The following is a 24,865-nucleotide window of genomic DNA, read 5'->3' on the forward strand; positions in this document are numbered from 1 at the left end:
TGTGTGTGTGTGACTAAGAATTATTTGTGTGTGTGTGTGTGTGACTGTAAGAATTGTGTGTGTGAGTGTACATGTTAGAATTATGTGTGTGTGACTGTAAGAATTATATTTGTGTGTGTGTGTGCGTGTGTATGACTGTAAGAATTGTGTGTGTGTGTGTGTGACTGTAAGAATTATGTGTGTGAGTGTACATGTTAGAATTATGTGTGTGTGACTGTAAGAATTATATTTGTGTGTGTGTGTGCGTGTGTATGACTGTAAGAATTGTGTGTGTGCGTGTGTGACTAAGAATTTTTTGTGTGTGTGTGTGTGTGTGCATGTGAGAATTATTTGTGTGTGTGTGCATGTGAGAATTATTTGTGTGTGTGTGTTTGTGACTGTAAGAATTATTTGTGTGTGAGTGTGTGCATGTTAGAATTATGTGTGTGTGACTGTAAGAATCATATTTGTGTGTGTATGTGTGTGTGTGTGTGACTGTAAGAATTGTGTGTGTGTGCGCGTGTGTGACTGTAATTATTTGTGTGTGTGTGTGACTAAGAATAATTTGTGTGTGTGTGTGCATGTGAGAATTATTTGTGTGTGTGTGTGTGCATGTGACTGTGAGAATTATTTGTGTGTGTGTGTGTGCATGTGAGAATTATTTGTGTGTGTGTGTGTGCATGTGACTGTGAGAATTATTTGTGTGTGTGTGTGTGCATGTGAGAATTATTTGTGTGTGTGTGTGTGTGTGTGTGCATGTGACTGTGAGAATTATTTGTGTGTGTGTGTGTGCATGTGAGAATTATTTGTGTGTGTGTGTGTGTGTGTGTGCATGTGACTGTGAGAATTATTTGTTTGTGCATGTGAGTTTATTTTTTCTTCCTATATTATAAATTTGTATTATTTGTAATATTATTTAAAATGGGTTGTTAATATTATTATTTAAAATAAGTTTATTTTTTCTTCGTATTTTATACATATATTTTTATTGTTATTGTTTAAAATGGGTTGTTAATATTATTGTCTAAAATTAGTTATTAATGTTATTGTTTAAAATGTGTTGTTAATGTTCATTTTATAGTTTATTTGATCATTGTTAATACATGTTCATGTTATAGTGTATTTGTTATTTTTTTAATAAAAGCCTTTAATCTTTTTTAAATGTTTGAATTTGTGTTTTCCTGGTATAATGCATTACATGTCGTAGTTTCTGGACCACATCTGGCCCGGGGACCAGGCCGAGTCTCAGCCAGATCTGTCTTATTAGTGTCTGGGCCAGAACTGGGCCACATAAAATAATTAAGTTACTTTGCAGTGTCTGGGCCAGAACTGGGCCATATAAACAAAACAAATAATTTTACAGGGTGTGGGCCTCATCTGGGCCGGAGGGACTGTTTTTGTGTCTATTTTCCATGTGTGGACCAGTTTTGGGCCAGGGACCTAGCCAGAACTGGGCCAGAATTGAAGCAAGGATGTGGCCCTGTGGTGGGCCAGAACAATTTTGCTATCTGGGATCTTGTAAAAAGATGGCCGCCAGCGGGTCTCGAAACTGACTTTCGCCTCGTGACGCGCGTGACGCGCGTAAATTTCGCTTCAAACTTTTTTTTTTACGCGCGTCAATTCCGCTCTTGACGCGCGAATGAACACAAAGTGGTCACGCGAATAACCAGACGCGGCAGGCGCGAATTTTGACGCATATTCGCGTTTGGTGTGAACGCAGCATAAAGCTGCTTTGAAACACTCTGTAGAAAGTGCTAAATAGAGGTGACTTGACTAAAGGTTGGGAAGCGCTGTACTAACTCTCTCATAAAGTCAATGAGAGAGTTAGTACAATGCACTGAAGTCACTGAAAAATCCCCAAAACTAACATACAGACTGTTTCTCAACACCAAGTATTTATACAAAATATTCTTTATTGAACTAATATTAAATGTAAAAAAAAATAGCAATTATAGAAGTAGAAGACATTTGTACAATAGGAAATATAAAAGCCAACAATTCAGTTAAAAAGTAGGCTACAAAAACAGCCATTTAAATTAAATGAAAAATAAAATGATAAAACTTTACCTTGTTCCAAAGCAAATCATTTTGACTGTGGTCAAATAATAGATTCATTAGATCAAAGATTGGCCACTCAAGTTTAACCACAACTGAGACCTCACAACCTTCGAAAAAGTTGGAGCAAATTTTCAAATAGGCTCTATTTTTATATATAAACCACAGATTGTATATTAAACACTACATTCTTACCAGTAAAACATAAGACAATGTATTTTCTTAGAAATACATCTGAAAAAATGGGTTCATCTTATATTCAGTTTTACATGTCAATAATACACCCGCAAAAATAGACCAATTTCGAGCCGACGTCACAGTTACGTCACGCCGCTAGCTGGAGGCAAACCTGGAGGCGGCCACTACAAACCAGCACAGATTCGGCTACACGTTTTACACTCAGCGACGCCGTGACGAATGCGAGCGGAGATTACTCGCGACTGCCGGTAGATTAGGAATAATAGGCCACCGTAGGAGTTAAAACACCCTCGGAATGGGAGGGGCTAGAAAGTAATATTCAGTCGGTAGTCATATACAGTTTCACCGCTAGATGGGAGTAAATCCTACACAGTGCAGCTTTAATGTTTTCTGATGCAGATCATTAAAATTGCACCGTAATGTCACTCTTTACATTGGGTCTTCTTGGCGCTTCTGCGGATCGAACCACACAATTCGTGTACGTGAGCATTTAGCACATAGTTATGGCATCTAAATAAACATCTGAAGATTTATATACACTCAGTTTATCTTTACGCTCACTTTCTCTATCGGGTCGGTGTAGAAGTCACTCGACCGGAGGCGGCGTTAACGTTAATCCTGTCAGATCGTCCATCATTGAGTGAGCGTGTACGGGTCGGCCAAACTGGTTCCGTCCGTTAAAATTATCTTTTGCAAATAGCAATCGCGGTCCTGGACAGTGAGTGCGCTTGCACATAAAGATAAAATCAGATTTTCTCCAATCATTGTTAAAAAACAATCTAACAAAACTGGCAAACTAGCGTTAGTGAAGCGGCCAGAGGAATCGTTCTGCCTCCACCTAAGCTCCGCCCACTAAAAACGTCACCATGTTTACTAACTGAAAAGGGGTCTATAGGTGGCGCCAAATACGTGTAAAACGAGTGTGCCAAGAAATACGGTGTGTCAGAGTGTAAAGTTAGAAGATTGCGAGCGCAAAAAGTCGTAAAACGGTTCCTAGATTTCACTTCTACAGTTTATGAAATGTTGGTAGGCTACGTGGTTTTCATGAGATGGATAGCCTAATTGCTATATAATTCAGATGGGCTAAAGGCTATATTTATGGTATGCCAAAAAGTTTTTAAATGTGATTTTATCCTAGCCTGGCTGCAGCCCGACCCCAGCACACAACATTTTTAGGTCGGGAAGTTCGGTCTGGACTCGATCCGTTGAGGAGTAATTATGCTCGACTCCCAGAAGGCCGAGCCAATCAAATTGCCAGGGCGGGGCTTTAATCGATGATGGACAGATGATCTGCGGTTACGTAATCACCACGTCATCAAAGAGCGGTTGGGTTGAACTGGTTTTCAACAAAGATGAAGATGACTGCAGCTGGAGGATTGAGATGGTTAGATTCCGCCATCGCGTCTGTTATTAAAGAAATCGACAGCGCATTCATTTTAAAAGACGAACAGAGAACCGCAATCAAGGCATTTGTCGATCGGAAAGATGTGTTTGCCGTCCTTCCTACGGGATTCGGCAAAAGTTTAATTTATCAGCTTGCTCCGATGGTGGCTAAGAAGATGGGACGCAATGAACACCAATGGAAGGGATGCGCTCGCGATCTCTGTTCTCTGAAGCCTCAGATGAGCACGCTTCTCCAGCCGGCTCTCTTTCAGCGTCTTTCCAGTTTTTTAAATCAGTCGAGTCACGTTGCAACCGTGTTATAAAGTTGAGACAGGGCCGACAAATTTTTACACAAATTTTTGTGTAAACAATGACGTTCAGCGACTATTGCTGTTTGTGCAAGATAAACATGAGGGTCGAAGGTATATATGGACACTCCACAGACATGTTTTTATAAAAAAAAAACACAGAATTAGAACCAACATAGATGTCGTCATCGTCTTGCTGCTCCCTCCCCGTTCTGTGATTGGTTCCCTAGATGAGGCGAAAATCAGGTCCATGGTATCCAGACTGCCTTTCAGCGTGAATAAAATCGCGCTGCGCAAAGGCAGTATGGGGAAACCCAGGCTACTATGGAGCAGCATCAGACTCACATTCTGCCTAGAGTACGAGTATGACGAAGTCAGGCAAATTTTTTCCAGTATTGGAAAAATTAAAGAAAATTGGGAGATTTTACCAGTATTTACCATACTTTCAATACAAAAATGAAAAAATGAAAATCATGCAATATGAAAAATATTTTCTAATAAAAGTATTTTCGTTATAAAAATGTGCCTTGAAATAGGGTGTCATCTTATATTCGTAACAATACGGTATTTTCTAAATAAATTAAATGGCCAATCAGTTTTGAGGGCCAGAACTATAAATATACAACATCCCTTCACAAAATAAAATCCTCTTATAAAAGCTCTTCCATTTCTTGCGGTTATTACCAGTGTGATCACCATGTTGTGGCATCCGTCTCTTCTTAGTTCTGCTCATTTCCATGATGTAGGCACACTTTCACTGAATCATGCACCGGTGATAACAACGATGCTTCACTCTATGATGAAGACAAGTTCATCATGTTCTGCAAGTGTCTGGCCTTCACCGGGTCAGATAGTCCGTGTCACACTCCGCCTCTTCTGACGAGGACCGCTTCAGTTCACTCATGTCTCCAGTGTGGGTCACCATATATCCCGACGGCGAGTCCGCCTCCTCATCGGGTCTCAGTGCTGTGGGCGTGGCGTCCAGTAGGAGCTCCTCCTCTTCTTCAGTGTGTTCCTCCAGCACAGAGCGGTCAGATGCAGATAACCCCAGCACGGACTCGAGGAGCAGAGGTTTACACAGCTCGTCCTCATCATCCTGAGGCGCCAGAGCCCTCAACGTCACTGAAAACAAGTTGATGTTCGCCGAACCCTCTTCATCCCCCTTAGATTCTGAACGAGTGTTGTTATGATCTTCAAACACTTCTGATAGGAGAGTATGGTTACGCTCGGGGTCATCATGATGGATGTCTCCTATGGCTGTGTCCCTTGCCCCTGCAGAAAAGAGCAGAGATCTCCCATGCAGAGTGGAGACTACAGCCTTCTCTTTGCTGGAACCACTGTCATCAATCACACAACCCATGTAGTGTCCTTTACCTCCTTCCTCGTCGTCCTCCTCGTCGTCCTCCTCGTCGTCTGTGTCGGCCTGTGACAACAACAGGACATGGACGGTCAATTAACATGTCCAGTGACATAAGATCACATGATTTATCTGTCAGTCAGATGCATGTAAAGATGTGTATTTCGTTACTATAGCAACAGTGGTCTCGCGGCGTATTTTCAGTAGAACAAAAAAAAAAAAAGAGCGAGCATTTTATTTAGCATGTTAACTTTGCTATTCATACCGTTTTAATACCTCATTTCTTTTGATCAAACCTCTCAAACCTCTCAAACGTGGAAACTTTTCAAAATTAGAAACAAAACAATCGCTCTTGGCAACAGGGATAGCTAGTATGTTAGCTAAGCATTACGTCAAGCACGACAATTTATGAGATTAATACCATGTTTTGCTCCAAAATCACTATATATACTGTATATATACACGTCCGTCGCGTTTGAAATAAAATAACTTGCTTCTGTGGTTTTCTGTCTAGACAGAAAAAATATTATAAAATGCTATACTGTGATACAGGCTAATGTATACACATACTAATGTTGGCGTGTTATTATGTTTCCTCACTTTGCTGGGAAGTCATCATGATGTATTAAATACAGAGTATTGCACAGAATCTGCTCATATCTGCTCACTTGAACACACACGTCTCTACACAACACATAACAGCGCTTGTGCATTAGCACTGAAGCAACAGTGAAGATTAATACGCGTTTGGTGAACAGAAAACACAGTTATTTTTCAGCATCCTACATGTCCTGTGATCTGTGATCTGTCCAGCTAAACACACATGTGGTGATGAGGATGAAGAGGAGATGCTGGATGACAGGGTGTAGTTCGAATACGAAATAAATGTATGAAATCCAAATTATGTATATACACACACACACAAGTTAATCTGGTTTATTTATCTTTTTTTGGCTAGTAGAAGTTCTGAATGGCTAAAGATTTAGTAGCCAAATTGGCCGGTGAGTGAAAAAGCTGATTTCAAACCCTGATTGTAACGTCATAAGTTTTAAGTTTTGCGATTAATGTAAGTTTTGATCACTTGTGCACTTGTTGGCGCCCTCCGGCATTCAGTATGAATGAAAGAGAAATCACATGAGAGTGTTTAGTTCTCCATATTGCTAACATCGTCTAATACTAAATTACTTTGCTGAATAACTACTCAAGTTACTACATTACAAACTACTTATTACTCCTGCTCGAGTCATTATTATCTTCTACTCGTACTTATTACTTATTATTACTCGTAAGTTATTACTCGTCCCACCACTGCATGGCTCATGCAAACACAGGAACTCCAACTTTAAACCGCTATTGACTGCCATCAGATCATGTGCACTATGGATACATGCTGATGGAAATATGACAGAATATTAAAGGCACAAATTGCACAACTCATGAAAAACAAACACAGACCTTGTTGGCATAGTTCTCCTCATGCTGCCTCTTCCCCGAGTCTTCCTCCACACCCAGTGTGTAGTTGGTCTTGGTGGGATAGTTTTTAGATGCACTGTTTACCGGAGCCTCGGTGGATGTCACTCTCTCACATAACGTCTCTTCAGGAATCAGGAAGTGGACTTGAGTAACAATGTTATTCTAAATGAGAGAGGAAGAGATGAACAGTCATTATATGAGACAGGAGGACACATGACTCAAACTACGGCTCCTGCTCCAGCTCTACTAGTCAAAGGTTTCTTTCACACAAGAGGCTGAAGCGTTGAGGTCAGCCGTGTGTCATGTGGTCCAGGGTCACATATAGCCTACATGAAAACACTACTGTGAAAGAACGCTGTTAACTCTGTGCACGCCTTTTAGCACGTTCTTACGGGAAGAGCGCATCTACAATCTTATATTACTTCATCAATATTGTTTAATTAAAATAATTGTATCAGTGACTACGTTTACAAGCTGTCAATATTCGGGTTATGGCCGGGTTAAGGTCACTATTTGGGTTTTTGAAACAATCGGAATAACCCGTTTACATGCGTGAGCAGAGAGAGTTACTCCTGTATACATGGAATTTGTAAACAATTGGCAATATCCCGATGTAACCGGCGACGCACGGTTAGCGTCTGGACGTACGGACAACCTTAAGACACAATATACGTCATTTCCGATTCTTCTTCCTGTATCCAAAGACAACAACAACAGCAGCAGCACGCGGATAATGAATAGTTCGGGGCAGATAGCGATCGGCTTTGGTGCTGGTACTGACCCACCAGCAGCACTTGACACTACTGTGCTGCGTCTCACCATGTTTACCTCTACTTCTTGCTTACTTCCGATATACTGCACGCAGGTTTAGAAGTTCCTCTACTCAAAAGACCAAGATTCCTTGCGAATAGAACATGCGCAGAACACAAATCCATGTTCCTTTTGATGGGGATACGCCGATACGCGTTTACATGACCAAATATTCAGGTTAGAAAAGGGGTAACCCAGGGATCGTGTTTTTAAAAAACCGGAATGAGCATATTCGGGTTTTTGCCGGTGTTTACATGGCCGTGCGCGACCGGGTTATTGCTAATATTCCGGTTTTAAACGGGTTATTGGCTGCTTGTAAACGTAGTCACTGTCCGTGAGAAGGGTATACCATTTAATTTATCCATGACCCGAGCAATTTGATTCTTTATATGCAAGCAATGTTGTCCAATAACTTGTTTGCCTAATTTTATTTATTTGTAAGGCAATATAATTTTTATTTTTCTGAGAAAGTTGGCCATAGGAGTAAAAACACACTTCTAAATCTTGCACAGGTTCACTATAGGCTGAAGGTTGAAGAGCTGAGTGGCTTTTAATGCCGAGACTTTTGTTTTTGAAACAAGCTCTAATCTAAAAATTATCCGCTGTCAAATAATACAGATTTACCGTTATCGGCCAGAGCTTCTGTATCGGTGCGTCCCTAATATTATTGATTTTATACAGCAGTTGGCCGATGACATCACTGTTTACTGCAGAGCTGCTTTATAGATGAAATTAACTCATTCTCATTAACTCATTCCAATCATAACCATTTCTTAAAACGAAAGTGCAACCAGTTAGGAGAAACTAAAGCTCCGACACTGCCATTTTTGCCGGATCGGGTATCGGTCAGACGAGGCCGATCCAAATCCGATATTGTGCGTATACTATTCTGTGTTGTTGTTAAAGGAACACTCCACTTTTTTTGGAAATAAGCTCATTCCCCAGCTCCCCGAGAGTTAAACAGTTTTACCGTTTTCGAATCCATTCAGCCGATCTCCGGGTCTGGCGGTAGCACTTTTAGCGTAGCTTAGCATAGATCATTGAATCTGATTAGACAGTTAGCATCTCTCTCAAAAAAATTACCAAAGAGTTTCGATATTTTTCCTATTTAAAACTCTTCTGTAGTTACATCGTGTACGAAGACCAACAGAAAATAAGGAACTATACTCTCATTCCTGCGTAATAATCAAGGAACTGCCGTACCAGCAGGCGTAGTGATTTACACACTTAGTGCCGGTCACGTTGGAAGTTACCGAGCTGGGGACTATTTTCAGGCGCTGTGTAATATCATTGCGCTGCTGGTACGGCAGCAGTTCCTGATTATTACGCAGGATTATTCCTAGTCATATCGGCCTAGAAAATCACAACTTTTCATTTTCCGTCGGTCTTAGTACATGATGTAACTACAGAAGAGTCAAGGTTTAAATAGGAAAAATATCGAAACTCTTTGGTCATTTTTTTGAGAGAGATGCTAACAGTCACATCAGATTCAATGATCTATGCTAAGCTATGCTAAAAGTGCTACCGCCAGACCCGGAGATCGGCTGAATGGATTAAAAACAGTAAAACTGTTTAACTCTCGGGGAGCTGGGAAATTAGCATATTTCCAAAAAAAGTGGAGTGTTCCTTTAAGCCCCACAAAAGGCACAAAAACATTATAAAGCATCATAAAGTTGTCGTGCACTATATTATAAGTGTTCTGAAACCATTATATAGTATAATGTGAGAAAGAAATTAATATTTAAGTCATTAAATTCAAGATCATGTAAACTCTTCCCTCCGCTGCGGCTGTCAGTCATTCTCCATTCAGCGTTCCCAACAGCGCGTCGCGTTCGGTTACGAGCCAACATGATGAAGCTCTCCAAGATCATTCAGTGTTAATATTATTATACTTGATCTGTAGATAAAGGTCTATGGTTTCGCATTAAACAACTTTATCTTGCTGGACTTTATTGCTGTACCTTAATCATGTTACTTTCTCCCGGGTGTCTGTTAGATCACAGCACTAGAGAGTCAGAGCACTATAACTGTTCTTCACGCGCACAGGAACTGACATTTAAAACTGTTAAAAGAAAAGCCTCAATAAACTATTGCAGAGATAGATACTGTATAATACACTACGCATCAATATGCCTTTCCTCAGTGCTGTGAACTGTTCAATGCGGACTCGACGCGCCGTGACTCGTGTTGCTTCAAGCTCATCGTCCTGCGCTCGGGATGTGCAGTTTCATATCATAATACAGTGACACAATGAACGATTATTAACCCTCTGGAGTCTAAGGTGTTTTTGGGGTCCTTGAGATGTTTTGACATGACCTGATATTTGTATTTTTTTCAGTTGCTTATAAACATATTAATGGCAAAGGTGTAATTACACTGTATTTAGCACGAACATGACTATCATAATATGTGAGCAACATGTATGTACATGTTTGCATTTTTGAGAGAATATTATTTATGCGTGGTTATTCAAAAAACTCAAACTTAAATGTTCTGATATAAGACCACAAACGACCAACTTCACATATTTCCACAATACTTTTGACTAATGGATGTTGTGGGCTAGAGTATTTACTTCAAAATGATCTGAAAATCATCCAGGCTAATCGTTCACATTAAACAATAGATTGATTTAAATTTTGTAAGACACTTTTTGTTTGGAAAGGCAATATGCAGGTGGGCGTGAATGATCCAACAAGGTCATGAATAATGTCCTCATTCACACCTGAGGAGACAAAGACCTGCTAATGCTGCATACTAATGAGCCTTAGGTGTCACTGAACCACACAGAATGCAAAGACAACACACACACATATATACATACATACACACACACACACATATATATATATATATATATATATATACATACATACATACATACATACACACACACATATATATATATATATTACTACAGAATTGGTTCAGAGTTGGAAACATCTTGAAAAAAAAGTGTATTTTTCCACAAACTGTGTAGGGCTATGCTTGCAAATTGTATAATATCCAAGGTAAACATTTCTAGTAATTGTGCAGTTAATTCTTATTCGTATTTTCAGAAAGTTTTGGATTATGTAGGCTATCCTCTTCCCAAATTTGTCACTAATAAAACACAAAAATAATTTAAAGAGAAGGCTTATATTGACCTTTTAAGATTTTGTTTGCACCTTGGAAATTAGGTTTTGATGTGGCAGTACAAACTTTATAATCTATCCAAAACGAAATGTTGTCTTTCATATTTCGTCTGTAACATCGTCTTTTATAATATAGCCTATATTAGGGCATAAATGTTAATTTGCAGTTTAAAATGTTGCTTATACAAAGACATTTTATTTCAACGTATTCAGTCGATTTTTACTCATCTCAGTAGGCAAGATAGTTTCATTCACACACACAGACGCGCGAGCTGTAGGCTAGTAGCTAAACAACAACATGCACATGTGCCGTTCATTCATTCAAACACAGAAACGCGCGAACTGGAGTAAACAACAGCATGTGCCGTTCATTCATTCAAACACAGAAACGCGCGAACTGGAGTAAACAACAGCATGTGCCGTTCATTCATTCAAACACAGAAACGCGCGAACTGGAGTAAACAACAGCATGTGCCGTTCATTCATTCAAACACAGAAACGCGCGAACTGGAGTAAACAACAGCATGTGCCGTTCATTCATTCAAACACAGAAACGCGCGAACTGGAGTAAACAACATCATGTGCCGTTCATTCATTCAAACACAGAAACGCGCGAACTGGAGTAAACAACATCATGTGCCGTTCATTCATTCAAACACAGAAATGCGCGAGCTGTAGGCTAGTAAACAACAACATGCACATGTGCCGTTCATTCATTCAAACACAGAAACGCCATTCAAATTTAAACAGTCTTTTGCGGTTTACAGACACCATTTCATATCGCGATTAGAACAAAGCACTTACTGATGATCTGCAGCTGGATCCGTTGTTCGGCTACTCCAGCACGTTTGAGGTAAAATTTCCAGGATAATCACGATATTATTATTCCTCACAGCGAGTGTGTTGTCCAGCTGTTGTGGGCGTTGACTGGTTTGCATGTGTTGCTTCAGATTATCTGTGTTTGAATAGCGCGCGCTGTCGATGGGCGTGTCACATTAACAGAGTAATGAGGTGTCAGAACGATAATGAGCACGACTGATCTCTCGCTCTTTTTATATAGATTACATAAACAGAGAATATTTGTTTTAGTTTTGAATTAGATAATTTAAAACTACACACTTAAATGATTATAGAGATATATAGCTCATGTCTGAGTGAATAGTATTCGCTGAGATTTGTATAAATTTAGAGACGTGCTTCAGAAAAAAAGTTCACGGAGACGGAGAGGCATAAAGCACTCCCTGTTTACTTTCTTTATTTTACAAAAGCACAATGTTTTATTTCGATTGTAAGTGGACACATAAAAAAGTAGACATTTAACAGCTTATTTTTTCATATTTCTTAAGGCTGTATGACCAAAACCGACGGAGTATTTTAGGTCTATTTTGCTGCTATGTAAAAAAAAACGAGCAAAACGCGCCCGCGCGTTTGCCGACCTCAGGGGGTTAATAGGCAAGACATACTTAAAACATGTCTCAATTTTATAGTAGGCTATTTATAAAATAATTTATCCTTTTGATTTTTGTTATCTTGTTTTTCATGAATGTATTTTACAGCAATACAAAGAGCAATGTGTAACGTTTTACCAGATTTAGTGTTACACTTATTGTCTCTCATTTGTTCCCCACTAAATATTTTTTCACTAAATGTTCAGATTTTATACAATTATTGTGCATTTGTGATTTTCCTAGACTCAATTTTACTGCTGAATTATCCACTAATCTAGTTTATAATAGCATTTCTGTCATAGATTATGATATCTTTTTTTTCCTTTATAATGAAGTTGTCTGTATTAAGTAGATTGTGTTTAGCACACAAAAGAGTGATTATCAGATCAACACACAGAGTTATAGAAATTCTACTTGATTTAAAAAAAAACTGCGCTGGTATTGGATCGGTTCTAAAAAAAAGTGGTATCGGCGCATACCTAAAATGAACATGTATAAGAGATTCCTGAACAGCAGATGCTGTGTGTGAGTGCAGACAGACTCTTACCAGAGATTTCAGAGGAGGGGTCTTCAGCTTACAGAGAAACCCAGTGTAAAGCAGACCCAACGCTAGCAGAAGCACAGCTACACCCGCCACTGACGCTCCCAGTGACCAACTCATTACATACAGCCCTGCAGAGAGACAAGCATCACCGTCACACATGTACACCTGACTTTCAGTCATCACAGCAGAAACATGCGCACTGCAGCGCTACTGCACGGTGGACAGTGTTCTCCTGGACAAGAGTGCTCGGCGGCCCATAGAGCCGTGTGGGGAAGAGTGGTGAAGCTCGGCACACCGACTGGGGTGCGTCTCTGCAGACCTCTGACCAGCTGTGGTGTTTCTCACTGAAACCATACAGCACATACTCAGCCAATTCTGTTACAAATCCGACAAGCGAATTTCTATTCGATCTAATTCACGTGTTCTAGAAATGGATTATTCTATCAACAAAGGTTATGTAACTTCCCACTGACAGTTTACATTATAGAGCTTTGCAACTTGAATTTCTACTATTAAAACCCATCAAATGCAAAGCAGAACTGATAATACACCTTTTCTCTTTTCAAATCCCGCATGGGTCTTTATTCTTCTTCACGTGATTTATCTTCTCCCGTGATACATCCCCATTGGGACATGACGCTTTCTTTTGGACAGTCGTGGAATCACAATAGTGGATTATTGTAGATCTCTTTAATTACATTTTTACAAATAATAATCAATTTGATGATATCTGTAATTATATTAACTACTCAATTTCACTTTCAAAATGAATTATTACTAGTTCTTCTTTTCTTCTTCTAGAGTAGAGATGATCCCTACAGAGAGCACTTCGAGAGATATCTAGTATATAGATATAGCCTGATTAAATAACTGGCCAATCATGTTCAAGCTCAGTAAATCCTGCTAGATAATGTCATTGAGAGGATGACCACTGTTATATATATAGTGCTGCTGTTAAAAGGTGTTTCTCACCGCCTCTTGGCTCCACTTTACGAGTGTATTCACACTGCCACGCAGAAGCTCGAGTGTTGCGGTTGGAGCTGATTTGGGGAATAGCTCTCACACAGTACTGCTCTCCCGGCTGAAGGTTCTCCAGGACATGCTGAGTGCCTGAGTAAGGGATCTGCTCGGCCTAGGTTTGACAAAACACCAGTGAGAAATGCAGCTTTAAACACAGTCCACAAGTCTACAGTCATCAACAGTAGGGGTGCGCGGTATATCGGCCGATATATGTTCATTTGTGATGTTATCATTATCGGCCCGATAAGAAAATGTGTCCAATATATTAAAGCAGATAAATAATGGATTATTTCCTTCAGATGTGCACTGTTCACCGTGATGGTTTTGAATTGCTTGAAATATGATTGGCATCACTTTAAAAAAAGGAAATAACAGTTATATGCAAGGCCGTCATATCGGCTACATAAAATTATAATGTGTGTTTAGGACATGACTTTTAATGGTGAGACTTTTTTTTTGTAATCAGGCTCTCAAAAATTATATAAAAATTTGGATTTAGATTTATCGACCAAAATATCGGTTATCAGCTTTCAAATATAAATAATTATCGGTTATCGTTACCAGGCAAAATTTTCATATCGGTGCATCCCTAATCAACAGTGATTAAGTTATTACAAAAAAATCTAGATTTTAAGATATTACAAAATAATTTACCATTTGAATAATTCAACAGTTTAAGTAAGAGTAAAAAAGCAAAACGCAAACTTGAAAAGCAAAACGCACCATGTTTTTACTCCAATCTCATTTCATAACGTCATATCGATTGTAAACATTTGAAGTAACATATGATAATCAATATATTTCTCTCTAGTGTAGTGTTACTGAAGTGTTCCTTTTTAACGATGCTTGCTATACTATTGTTATTATTATTTTCAGCCCTGCAGGTATATGCCTAAAAGGCACAACAAACCTGGTGTTCATTATATATGTGTGTGTATTTTGTAAATTTTAAAAAGCTATTTTAACCAGAACAAATCTAAAATGTATTCCCAAAATCGTGCAGCCCTAGTTTCTCTTGATATCAGCATGTTCACATGTTTGTTTGTTTTTTAGGTACCCGTCCTGCTGACTTCAACATGAGCATGAGGAGGTAAAGTGAAAAATCAAACACCTGGGAAATGACAGGTATGCACTATGTTTCAGGAATGGCGCAAAGGTGTGTGACTGGTTAAGTCTCTGTCTTTAGTTCAGTGTGTTAAATAATGTGCTTTTTTGCCATTTGTTGTGTATCTTTGGATTATGTTGTGTTGTAAATACATCCAAACAATCAAAAAGCCATTATTTTTTAATTCTCCTCATTCTTTGTGCAAGGTTCCTCATAATGATAGTGCCTGAGAGCTCCTGATAGGGCCATTATGGGAGGGTCTTTGTCTCTCTCAGGTGTAAAACACTCAATATTAATGGGGTTGTTCAGGCCTACTCGCATAAAAGCTTTCTTACACAAGACATGTCTTACAAATTTTAAATCAATATATTGTCTTATATGAATGGGTATTCAGGATGATTTTCACATAGTTTTGGAGCAAATATTCTAGGCTACGTGATAAAAAATTTAAAAGTCTTGTGAAGAAATAATCAGTTTGGGTTTCATGACCTTATTTCAGTGACTTTTTTTTGTCATTTTCACAAACCACGTATAAATGTTATTATCTCAAAACTACAAACTTTTACATACATGCTGCTGACATAATATTGTAGCAGAGTTTGTGCTGAATACAGCGTAATAATACTTTAGCCATGAAAATGTCACAAGTAACAGAAATAAGCACAAATGTTAGAGCATGTCAGAACACCTCCAGGACCCAGAAAACCCCTCAGACCCCAGAGGGTTAAAGGGAGTTTGTCAGCTGAACTATCTGAAGGATTTGTGAGATACTGAATCTTTCTGTATTATCAACACAATAAAGTGCATTTTATTAACAAAAAGATAACTAACACATCTACTAATTGGATAAAGAATTAAAAAGCATGTTGATTGGCAGATTCACAAACGGTTTCATCAGCTGAACCCCTTTGGCTTTACAGTGTAACAAGATTTGGTGGAGAAATATGACTCGGCAACTACTGTGAACTTAGCCTAGCCAGCAATTAAATCTCTCTTATTCTGAGCAGACACAAACGAACACTTCTCCCACAGGAACACTCACCTCACTCTGTCCGGCTTTCTTCCAACTTATATTAAAGGACCCAGATCTATAAAACTGACGCATTTGTTCTGTAATTGTTGTGTCAACGGGTAGAGAGATGCTGATGTTCAGACAGTTTTCACAGCCAGACAGGGATATAATGGGTGGACCGATGATTGCTAAACAAAGCAAAATCAAAGCCATTTTAAAAGTGAACAACTCTAGATCTCAACAGACATGCACATGCAAACTGAAAATATGACTCGCATCACACCAACCCCCAGATGTTAATGTACTTACTGTCTTCGTATGGTGTAAAACGTTTTTGAACTCTCACTGATGTTGTGTTGCCAAGCGATGCCCAAACAGTGAAAGTGCAGAGTGAATAGATGTCCTTCACTGTTTCAGAGACGTCTACTGTTGTGTTTGTGATGTTCAGACGCACCGTTGGCTGTCCTTCACAGCTGTGAAAATAAAACATCAGTCTTTATTTAAAGATGGTAAAAACAGGACACAATGTAAGAAAGTGTGAGTTTCCGCTAGGAAAAACTTCTTAGGATTTGTGTGATGCTGACAAAAGTTGTCTTTTATGGTTACATTTAAAGCTACAATTAAGAATTTTGTAATAAAATATCCAAAAATCTCTTGCACAGTGTGATATATTTCCTGCAGATGTGTGCTTACAATATCCCAAAAGTTCACAAAGATTTTTAATTTCAGAGAAATTCCAAATTTAAATAATTGCCGTCCCGGAAAACCTATTCACTGTCGCCTGTCACTGACGTAATATCCACGTTATCCCCGTTTCCGCTCGTACGGCAATAGTAATCATGGCGACAGACGTGGACAACTGCGTTACGTCTAGCGGCGCGCTCACGCTGTTGTTGTTTCGTTCAAACATCATGGACCATGGCAAGCAGACTTTGGGACAAAAGGAGAACTAAAACTGATCAATATCAGCGTGGCGTTTTCGAGACGCCGAGAGCTAGCGTCCGCGACTAACTTCCACTCGACAGAGACGCCGAGAGCTAGCGTCCGCGACTAACTTCCACTCGACAGAGACGCCGAGAGCTAGCGTCCGCGACTAACTTCCACTCAACAGAGACGCAGAGAGCTAGCGTCCGCGACTAACTTCCACTCGACAGAGACGCAGAGAGCTAGCGTCCGCGATTAACTTCCACTCGACAGAGACGCAGAGAGCTAGCGTCCGCGACTAACTTCCACTCGACAGAGACGCCGAGAGCTAGCGTCCGCTACTAACTTCCACTCGACAGAGACGCCGAGAGCTAGCGTCCGCTACTAACTTCCACTCGACAGAGACGCCGAGAGCTAGCGTCCGCGACTAACTTCCACTCGACAGAGACGCCGAGAGCTAGCGTCCGCGACTAACTTCCACTCGACAGAGACGCCGAGAGCTAGCGTCCGCGACTAACTTCCACTCGACAGAGACGCCAGTGCTAACGTCCGCGGCTAACTTCCACTCGACAGAGATGCCGAGAGCTAGCGTCCGCTACTAACTTCCACTCGACAGAGACGCCGAGAGCTAGCGTCCGCGACTAACTTCCACTCGACAGAGACGCCGAGAGCTAGCGTCCGCGACTAACTTCCACTCGACAGAGACGTCGAGAGCTAGCGTCCTCGCCTAACTTCCACTCGACAGAGACGCCGAGAGCTAGCGTCCGCGACTAACTTCCACTCGACAGAGACGCCAGTGCTAACGTCCGCGGCTAACTTCCACTCGACAGAGATGCCGAGAGCTAGCGTCCGTGACTAACTTCCACTCGACAGAGACGCAGAGAGCTAGCGTCCGCGGCTAACTTCCACTCGACAGAGATGCCGAGAGCTAGCGTCCGCGACTAACTTCCACTCGACAGAGACGCAGAGAGCTAGCATCCACGACTAACTTCCACTCAACAGAGACGGCGAGAGCTAGCGTCCGCGACTAACTTCCACTCGACAGAGACGCAGAGAGCTAGCGTCCTCGCCTAACTTCCACTCGACAGAGACGCAGAGAGCTAGCGTCCACGACTAACTTCCACTCGACAGAGACGCAGAGAGCTAGCGTCCACGACTAACTTCCACTCGACAGAGACGCCGAGAGCTAACGTCCGCGTCTAACTTCCACTCGACAGAGACGCAGAGAGCTAGCGTCCACGACTAACTTCCACTCGACAGAGACGCCGAGAGCTAACGTCCGCGACTAACGCTCTTACATGAGCTTTATTAGACAGGTGAGCAAATGTACATTAAACTAATTAATGTTATATAGCTCAACATGATGAAATGTTAGAATATGATCAGTATGTTATTCTAATGTTGATCTAGCGTACTGCTAATCTCATACACACAAACTAACAAACTAATAACATTATAACTTTAACACACTCAGATGCAGTTTAGTGTGATATAGAGCGAGTGAGACAGTGCTGCGTTACCTCACAAGCTTCATTCGTCTAATAAACTGTCCTGTGTGAGTAATAATACAGCACTTGCGGGTAACGTTAGTTCGGTAGAATTAAATGCCCTGCTTCACACCACAGTCATAATAAAAACATCAATGTATTCACTCATCCAGAAACATTATTAGATCCATCGGCTTGACGACAAGTTTTGCATCATCAAACTCTGCCTTTGTTATTCTGAGGTTAGCGACCCCTAGCGGCGAAAATACATATTGTATCTTTAAGTCACAGTGGAAACGTTCATGTCATCAGAAATGTCTGAGAGAGCTTTCGTGGAGTTTTTGTTAAATACTAAACTTTGTAAAGCTCCTGAAAGTGAATCATGACTGAATGCTAGATCTCTGGCCTTTTGGCTTTATCCACGTTGTAAACTCCTGAGTGTAATGTTGCCACTAAGGCTGCACAATATATTGAAATAAAGGCCTATTCAATACCGTGATGTGCCTTAAATATTTTTATCCGAAATTACAGAAATTATTCAATACCTGGAAATGAAGGTTACACGGGTCAAAAACAATAACTTTTTAGTGGATTTTAGCAGTGCAGGTAAAAATCTGCACCGGTCTGACTGGGCCAATAGGAAACCCCTCAGCGTTGAGCCCTGATATATTAAACACACAGCTAAATGTGACATTTATTACAATGGGTTTATGGGAAGATAGTTTTAAGTTCATAGAAAGTTTATTTTTTTAAAGCCTATTAAATGTTCAAATTATAGCTTTAAATTACACTGTAATGTTACATGTCTATCATTAATAGCTGAAATTGAGAAAAACATTCATATTAATGGCGGAAGAGTTTTATCTGTGTGTTGTCTGAACTGCTCGACTGGTTTGAGAAGACTCACCGCTGTCTAAAGTTGAACACGGTGCGTGGAGGAGAATCTATCCCAGGATTCCACTGCAAGATGTGCCGGAAGTTGTGGGACACTATAGTGAGGTTGGCGGGAGCAGGGAGTGTGTGGAGCACTAGAAGAAGACATCACACACATCACCAACTAAGCAGAAACATGGACACTAATCAAATAAAGCTCATCTAGTTCAATCAACAAAACAGGAAAAGAAATAAGCAGATTCCAGAGTCTCGATTCCTCGTTTCATTCACCAGCCTGTCCATTCTGTTAGATTTCATTTTCGTCATGTGGTTTTCCACATCTTGTTTTAAAGATATTTGCAGTGTTTGTGTTTCATACACAATATTAGCTCATTACATAAAATACAAATATGAAATAGTTATTAAGATAGGGTTTTATTTTTTTCCTAATTTAAATTTTTCTGGATTCGATTTAATTTGTCTCTCTTCTTTTTTACTCCATTTTAATGGTTAAATTAAATGTTAGTACCGTAATCAAAAATCATGTCTAATAAATTGAAATCATGAAACATGCTCTATGAAATACGTTACAATTTTTTTTTTATAAAAACAAATTCTGTTTTCCGTTTTAATGGTTTAATTACATTTTAATAATCACATTTTTTGTTGTGTACTTCTGGCAATTAAATGAAGGCATAACACATTAATTTAATGTATCTTTTAATAATATGATAAACAATTTTTGTCAAACAAAGTGCTGCACAACAGAGCTTTACTGTTAAAATTAAAACATGGAAGAAAAATTGTGATTATTCCTTAAAAAAAAGTCATAATTGTCACAATTATACCGAAATGTTTCTTTTGACGGGTCGCCGTGAAGACCTTTGAGTTTCTGTGCGTTTATGACACATGATTTTCTCAAATGAAGCGGAGAAATGCTAATGAGTGACTCTGGAGCTGAAGTTCATGCGTTCATGTCTTCGTATAGTGAGGCGTCAGAGGCTGTGTGTGTGTGTGTGTGTGTGTGCATACAGGATTCAAATAGTCTTTTTTGCGATTTAATATTCACACTCGCGTCTATACTGAGATTTGATTTAAGTTAAATAAAAAATTGGACAAATTCCACGTTATACAGTGAATTACATTTTTATGAATGGATTCCATCCGCGTTTTCAGCATCACAGAAATCATAGAGCCCCATAAACAATATTACTCTCGTTTCGTTTATTTATATCGCAGCTTACAGGATACCGCCGTAGCTCCAAAGTGCTGTACACTTCAATAAAAAGCAACATAACAATAAGACAAAACATAAAAACATCCATGTACTAATTTACTCTGGTCAGAGTAAAGAGACATCAGAATTTTTTTTTTTTTTTGTCAGATTATGACATCCAATATATATATATATATATATATATATTTATGTTGTAATGTTAAAAAGAGAGTGCCACATTATTCAAACATTTATTCACTCATAACTTAAAGCAAAGTTTCTTTGAAAATTCTGTTAAACAATACCATAAGTATAATGCCCAATCCTGAATATATTAGCCAATAAATGATCAACACGACCAAAACTTGCAGAAAAACCTGTTGTCCTTCATGTCTTCTGTCCTGGGACTGAAATATGACCCTCAACAAACAACACATGCATACATTATACTGTATACAGATTTGCATATGTGTTATTGTTGCGTATCATATTTCATATACACGCGCACACACATTTTTGTTGACCTAAAACTGAATTCAGTATAGCTAACTAAATAATGAATGACTAATATTAAATATTGAACCCATTCTCTAAGACAGGCCACAAAGTATAAAATCTATATTCACAACACACATAAATATTCACAACACACACTCGTTCAACATTTCTCCAGGACACACGCTCGTTCTTCAGTGTGTGTGTGTGTGTGTGTGTGTGTGTGTGTGTGTGTTCTCAGACCGTACAGTACCTGTGATGTAGAGGGACATGAGGAAGAGATGGCCCACGTATGCTGTCGTCATTATGACTGTCAATCATAATTCACCACCAGCAACGACCTCACACTGAAATACAAACAGGAGAGATGAGGACAGCAGAGATGAGGACAGCAGAGATGAGGACAGCAGAGATGAGGACAGGAGAGATGAGGACAGGAGAGATGAGGACAGGAGAGATGAGGACAGACACCAATGCATTCATAAATGAGATCAGAAAGCGATAATATTAGACGTGTAAAACGAGTTACGGTTTAAACATTCACAAGACGTTATCAACAGATGACTAGCCCTGGTTTCACAAAGCTCCCATTAAAAGACAATAAAGCACATTATTTCCTAGTGCACATTTACATACCTGTAGAATTTTTTTCATTCCATTGTTGCCCGTTTGGGTCTTGTGGTTTTTATATATTACTTATTTGATTTAACCAGGAAACATAGATTAAAATCTCTTACAAGAGCGTTCCGAGAAAAATGCACAATTACACAAGTACTAGTGTGTGTGTGTGTGTGTGTGTGTGTGTGTGTGTGTGTGTGTGTGTGTGTGTGTGAGAGAGAGAGAGAGAGAGAGAGAGAGAGAGAGAGAGAGAGAGAGAGAGAGAGAGAGAGAGAGAGAGAGAGAGAGAGAGAGAATCATTGTGGGGATTTTTTTCTCTTTTTAAAAAAAAAAAAAAGCTTATAAATCATACTACGTCATATTTTTTGAAAATATAAAAATGCAGAAAGTTCTGTGATGGGGTTAGTGTAGGGTGTAGAAAACACAGTTTTGTACACAACATTGCTTGCTCTGCCTGATGAAGCCGAACCCCTCACCATCGGGACGCTGAACACACGGCACAGAGACACACACACACACACACACACACACACACACACACGGCTAACAGTAATGCTGTGTGCCAGCAGGACAAACTGGACAATACTGATGTGAAACACTTAAAAATGAAAACCCTGTCATCATTTACTCCTGTTTTAAACCTGTCTGAGTTTGGAGAACGACATTCTTCACAACATCTTCTATTGTGTTCAGCAGAAGAAACTCACACCGGTTTGAAACAGGAGTAAATGATGACAGGATTTAGCAAGGAACAAGACAGTTGAGCTGTTAAACTGCCTCCTTGTCTTTATTATACCTGTAGCATTACATAATTCATGCATTAATGTATTGTTAAGGTCAATATAGTCTAAAAACTGTAATTCTGCTATTCATGTCCTGGTTCCTCGGCTTCTGGGGATGAGCCACCAATCTCATAATCAAACCATAGATGTTCAATATAGATACCTTTATCCGTGTGTAAATGTGGTCTTGATACAGTCACAGTCCTGTAAACCGTGAAGTCACTGGACTGACCTGATCTGTTCAGGAAAGATGAATAACAATAAACATAAAGAAATAAACGTAAACATGGCTTTATGAACATGTAACTTAGCATGTTGCTATTCTTCGAAGTAAGTTACATTGGTGTATCATGTAAAATCATGATAAATGTACGTTACATCGATATCGTGTAGTACACATATTACTTTAAAAAGCTAACATATATGAAATACCAGATTAATAACACAGATACCTGTATTAAAGCGACCTGTGTAACACTGGATATTAAGTTAAGTTACTGTGTGTGCGACGGTGTCATGTGTACCAAGGTCCACTTCATTAACGTTACAACAATCGTTTAAACACGTAAAAAGTTCTCCACATTACCCGTAACTCCATGCCGTTCTGTCCTGTCGGGTAATCATGTGAGAGAGAGCGGTTATTAAGTTTAATACCGCATATATTAATAGAAGACCCGTCGGTGAAGGGGGTTCCTGATTCTGTTTCCACACGTCACTGACACACGCACGCGCTTCCCTGACAGTCACGTGATTTTCACTCAAACACAAACAGGTTCACGGGAAAGACGTGTGTGTGTGTGTGTGTGTGTGTGTGTGTGTGTGTGTGTGTGTGTGTGTGTGTGTGTGTGTGTTTATGTGTGTGTGTGTGTTTATGTGTGTGTGTGTGTGTGTGTGTGTGTGTGTGTGTGTGTGTGTGTGTGTGTGTGTGTGTGTGTGTGTGTGTGTGTGTGTGTGTGTGTGTGTGTGTGTGTGTGTGTGTGTGTGTGTGTTTTGTTTTGCCTGCAGAGTGTTTTGCGGCTTGTTTTGTTCCACTGCCTTAATAAGTTTGCCTGAGATCACGTGGACACAAACGACTAAAATATGTTAATTTAGATTTGTTCATAAAACATAATATAAACATTTTATTTGTAAAAGTACTATAAACAACATTCTTTATGATCAGAATTGATCTTTACAACATTGAATTATTGAAGAGTTGCAAAAAATTATTTTACATTTTATGCATTTTCTTATTGGTAGTTAGTGTGCTAGACTCTAAAGGCAGTAAAATAGGGCACAGCTGTACTGTTAATATTAGGAATTATCCCTATTGATTTTTCACAGGTGTTTTAACTGCATTTTAAATAACTTGGCCAGGCAGAAAATTACCAGAAGTCTATATTTTCCATTTTTTAAACATGTTTTTTCTTACAGTGTACCTAACTGAACAACAGTTATTGGAACTAGGCTAATAACATGATGTATCATAAGCGAACAACTACTATTTAACAATTGCAATAGCCACTTGATTCACGAATGATGCGTGTATACTGCATCTTTCTCCAGATCTCTTCAGGCTGTTCAATGGTTTTCTCTTTTTGTGTAGTTTAGATGAAAATATGTGCCTTTTTATTGTTTGAGGCACATTTCAAAAGTTGCCAAATACATTTAAAAAAATAGCTAAATTTGTGGCTAGGTGCTTTTTGAAAAAAAGTTAGCTAAATCTAGCAACAAAATAACTAATGCCGAGTTCACACTGCACGGTTTTCAAAGTAGTCAGATCACTGTAGCCTGCAAGAAGATTGCAGCGAAAAGGAGAAAAAGAAAAACCGGTTTTGCAGGAGGGAATGGTTGGGGAGACGCGGGGAGTGTGTTTCTGACATGTTTGTGCTGTTTCTGTTTGATATAAGTGTAAATATATCTATTAAAATGCTAATATTGTGGTCTATAACTCCTCCCCGAACACCCCGCTGTCCTGTATCCTGCGCTCTCATTGGCTGTCGCAGTTCTCGCAGTGGATCAGACACACGAGATCAAAGGAAAATATCGCGGGGTTTGCACTCATGTGGTTTGTTGCTCATTAGGCCTGTCATAAAAATAATTATGATGATCAAGACACCCAAAGTATGCTTATTTTCCCCAATATATATATATATTTAAAGGTTGGTATAATGCCCTTTTCACAAGATGTAAAATAAGTCTCTGATGTCCCCAGAGTGTGTGTGTGAAGTTTCAGCTCAAAGTACCTCACAGATATTTTTATATCGCATGTTAAAGTCACTTTTTGAGGGTGAGCAAAAACACACCGTTTTGTGTCTGTCCCTTTAAATGCAAATGAGCTGCTGCTCCCGGCACAGGGGGCGGAGCTACAACAGCTTGTGTCCTTTTACCTCACACACACACACACACACACACACTGAAAATGTCAATGTTTATGTTCAAACCGGAGTCAGACAATAATGATGAGACTCGAGAAGAAGTGACAACATGTATAGTGCTTCTGGACATTTCTGAATGGTTAGTTGATGAATTTATGCAGCTTATGTGTAGTTATCTTCTAGTCATTGATTAGCATATTCTGTCATGATAATCTTTAAATCGTGTTCTGGGGGCGGGGTTATGTAAATTCTAGGGTTGGTGATGTCACTAACCCGGGAGGAATGTC

At 39.5% G+C, this 24,865-nt stretch overlaps 1 protein-coding gene across 2 annotated transcripts; it reads right to left on the bottom strand.

Annotated features, from left to right (window-relative positions):
• Positions 1-1,121: 1,121 nt before the first annotated feature.
• crfb1 (cytokine receptor family member b1) lies at positions 1,122-23,048 on the bottom strand. 2 transcript variants are annotated; one of them, XM_079619445.1, is made up of 11 exons: positions 22,808-23,048; positions 22,385-22,458; positions 21,075-21,168; positions 19,145-19,265; positions 16,136-16,299; positions 15,857-16,014; positions 13,662-13,821; positions 12,693-12,817; positions 6,736-6,915; positions 5,298-5,346; positions 1,122-5,195 (listed from the first exon to the last, which is right to left on the bottom strand). In XM_079619445.1, exons 3-11 carry the CDS (start codon positions 21,124-21,126, stop codon positions 4,762-4,764), a joined length of 1,443 nt encoding a protein of 480 aa, XP_079475571.1. In that variant the 5' UTR covers positions 21,127-21,168; positions 22,385-22,458; positions 22,808-23,048; the 3' UTR covers positions 1,122-4,761. The 2 variants fall into 2 exon arrangements, with proteins under 2 accessions (XP_079475571.1, XP_079475570.1); XM_079619444.1 differs by having other exon boundaries at positions 1,122-5,346; positions 22,808-22,959.
• Between the last annotated feature and the right edge of the window lie 1,817 nt (positions 23,049-24,865).

Source organism: Phoxinus phoxinus, assembly GCF_949152265.1.
Source record: "Phoxinus phoxinus genome assembly, chromosome: 7".
In the NCBI taxonomy this organism is placed as follows: Eukaryota; Metazoa; Chordata; class Actinopteri; order Cypriniformes; family Leuciscidae; genus Phoxinus; species Phoxinus phoxinus.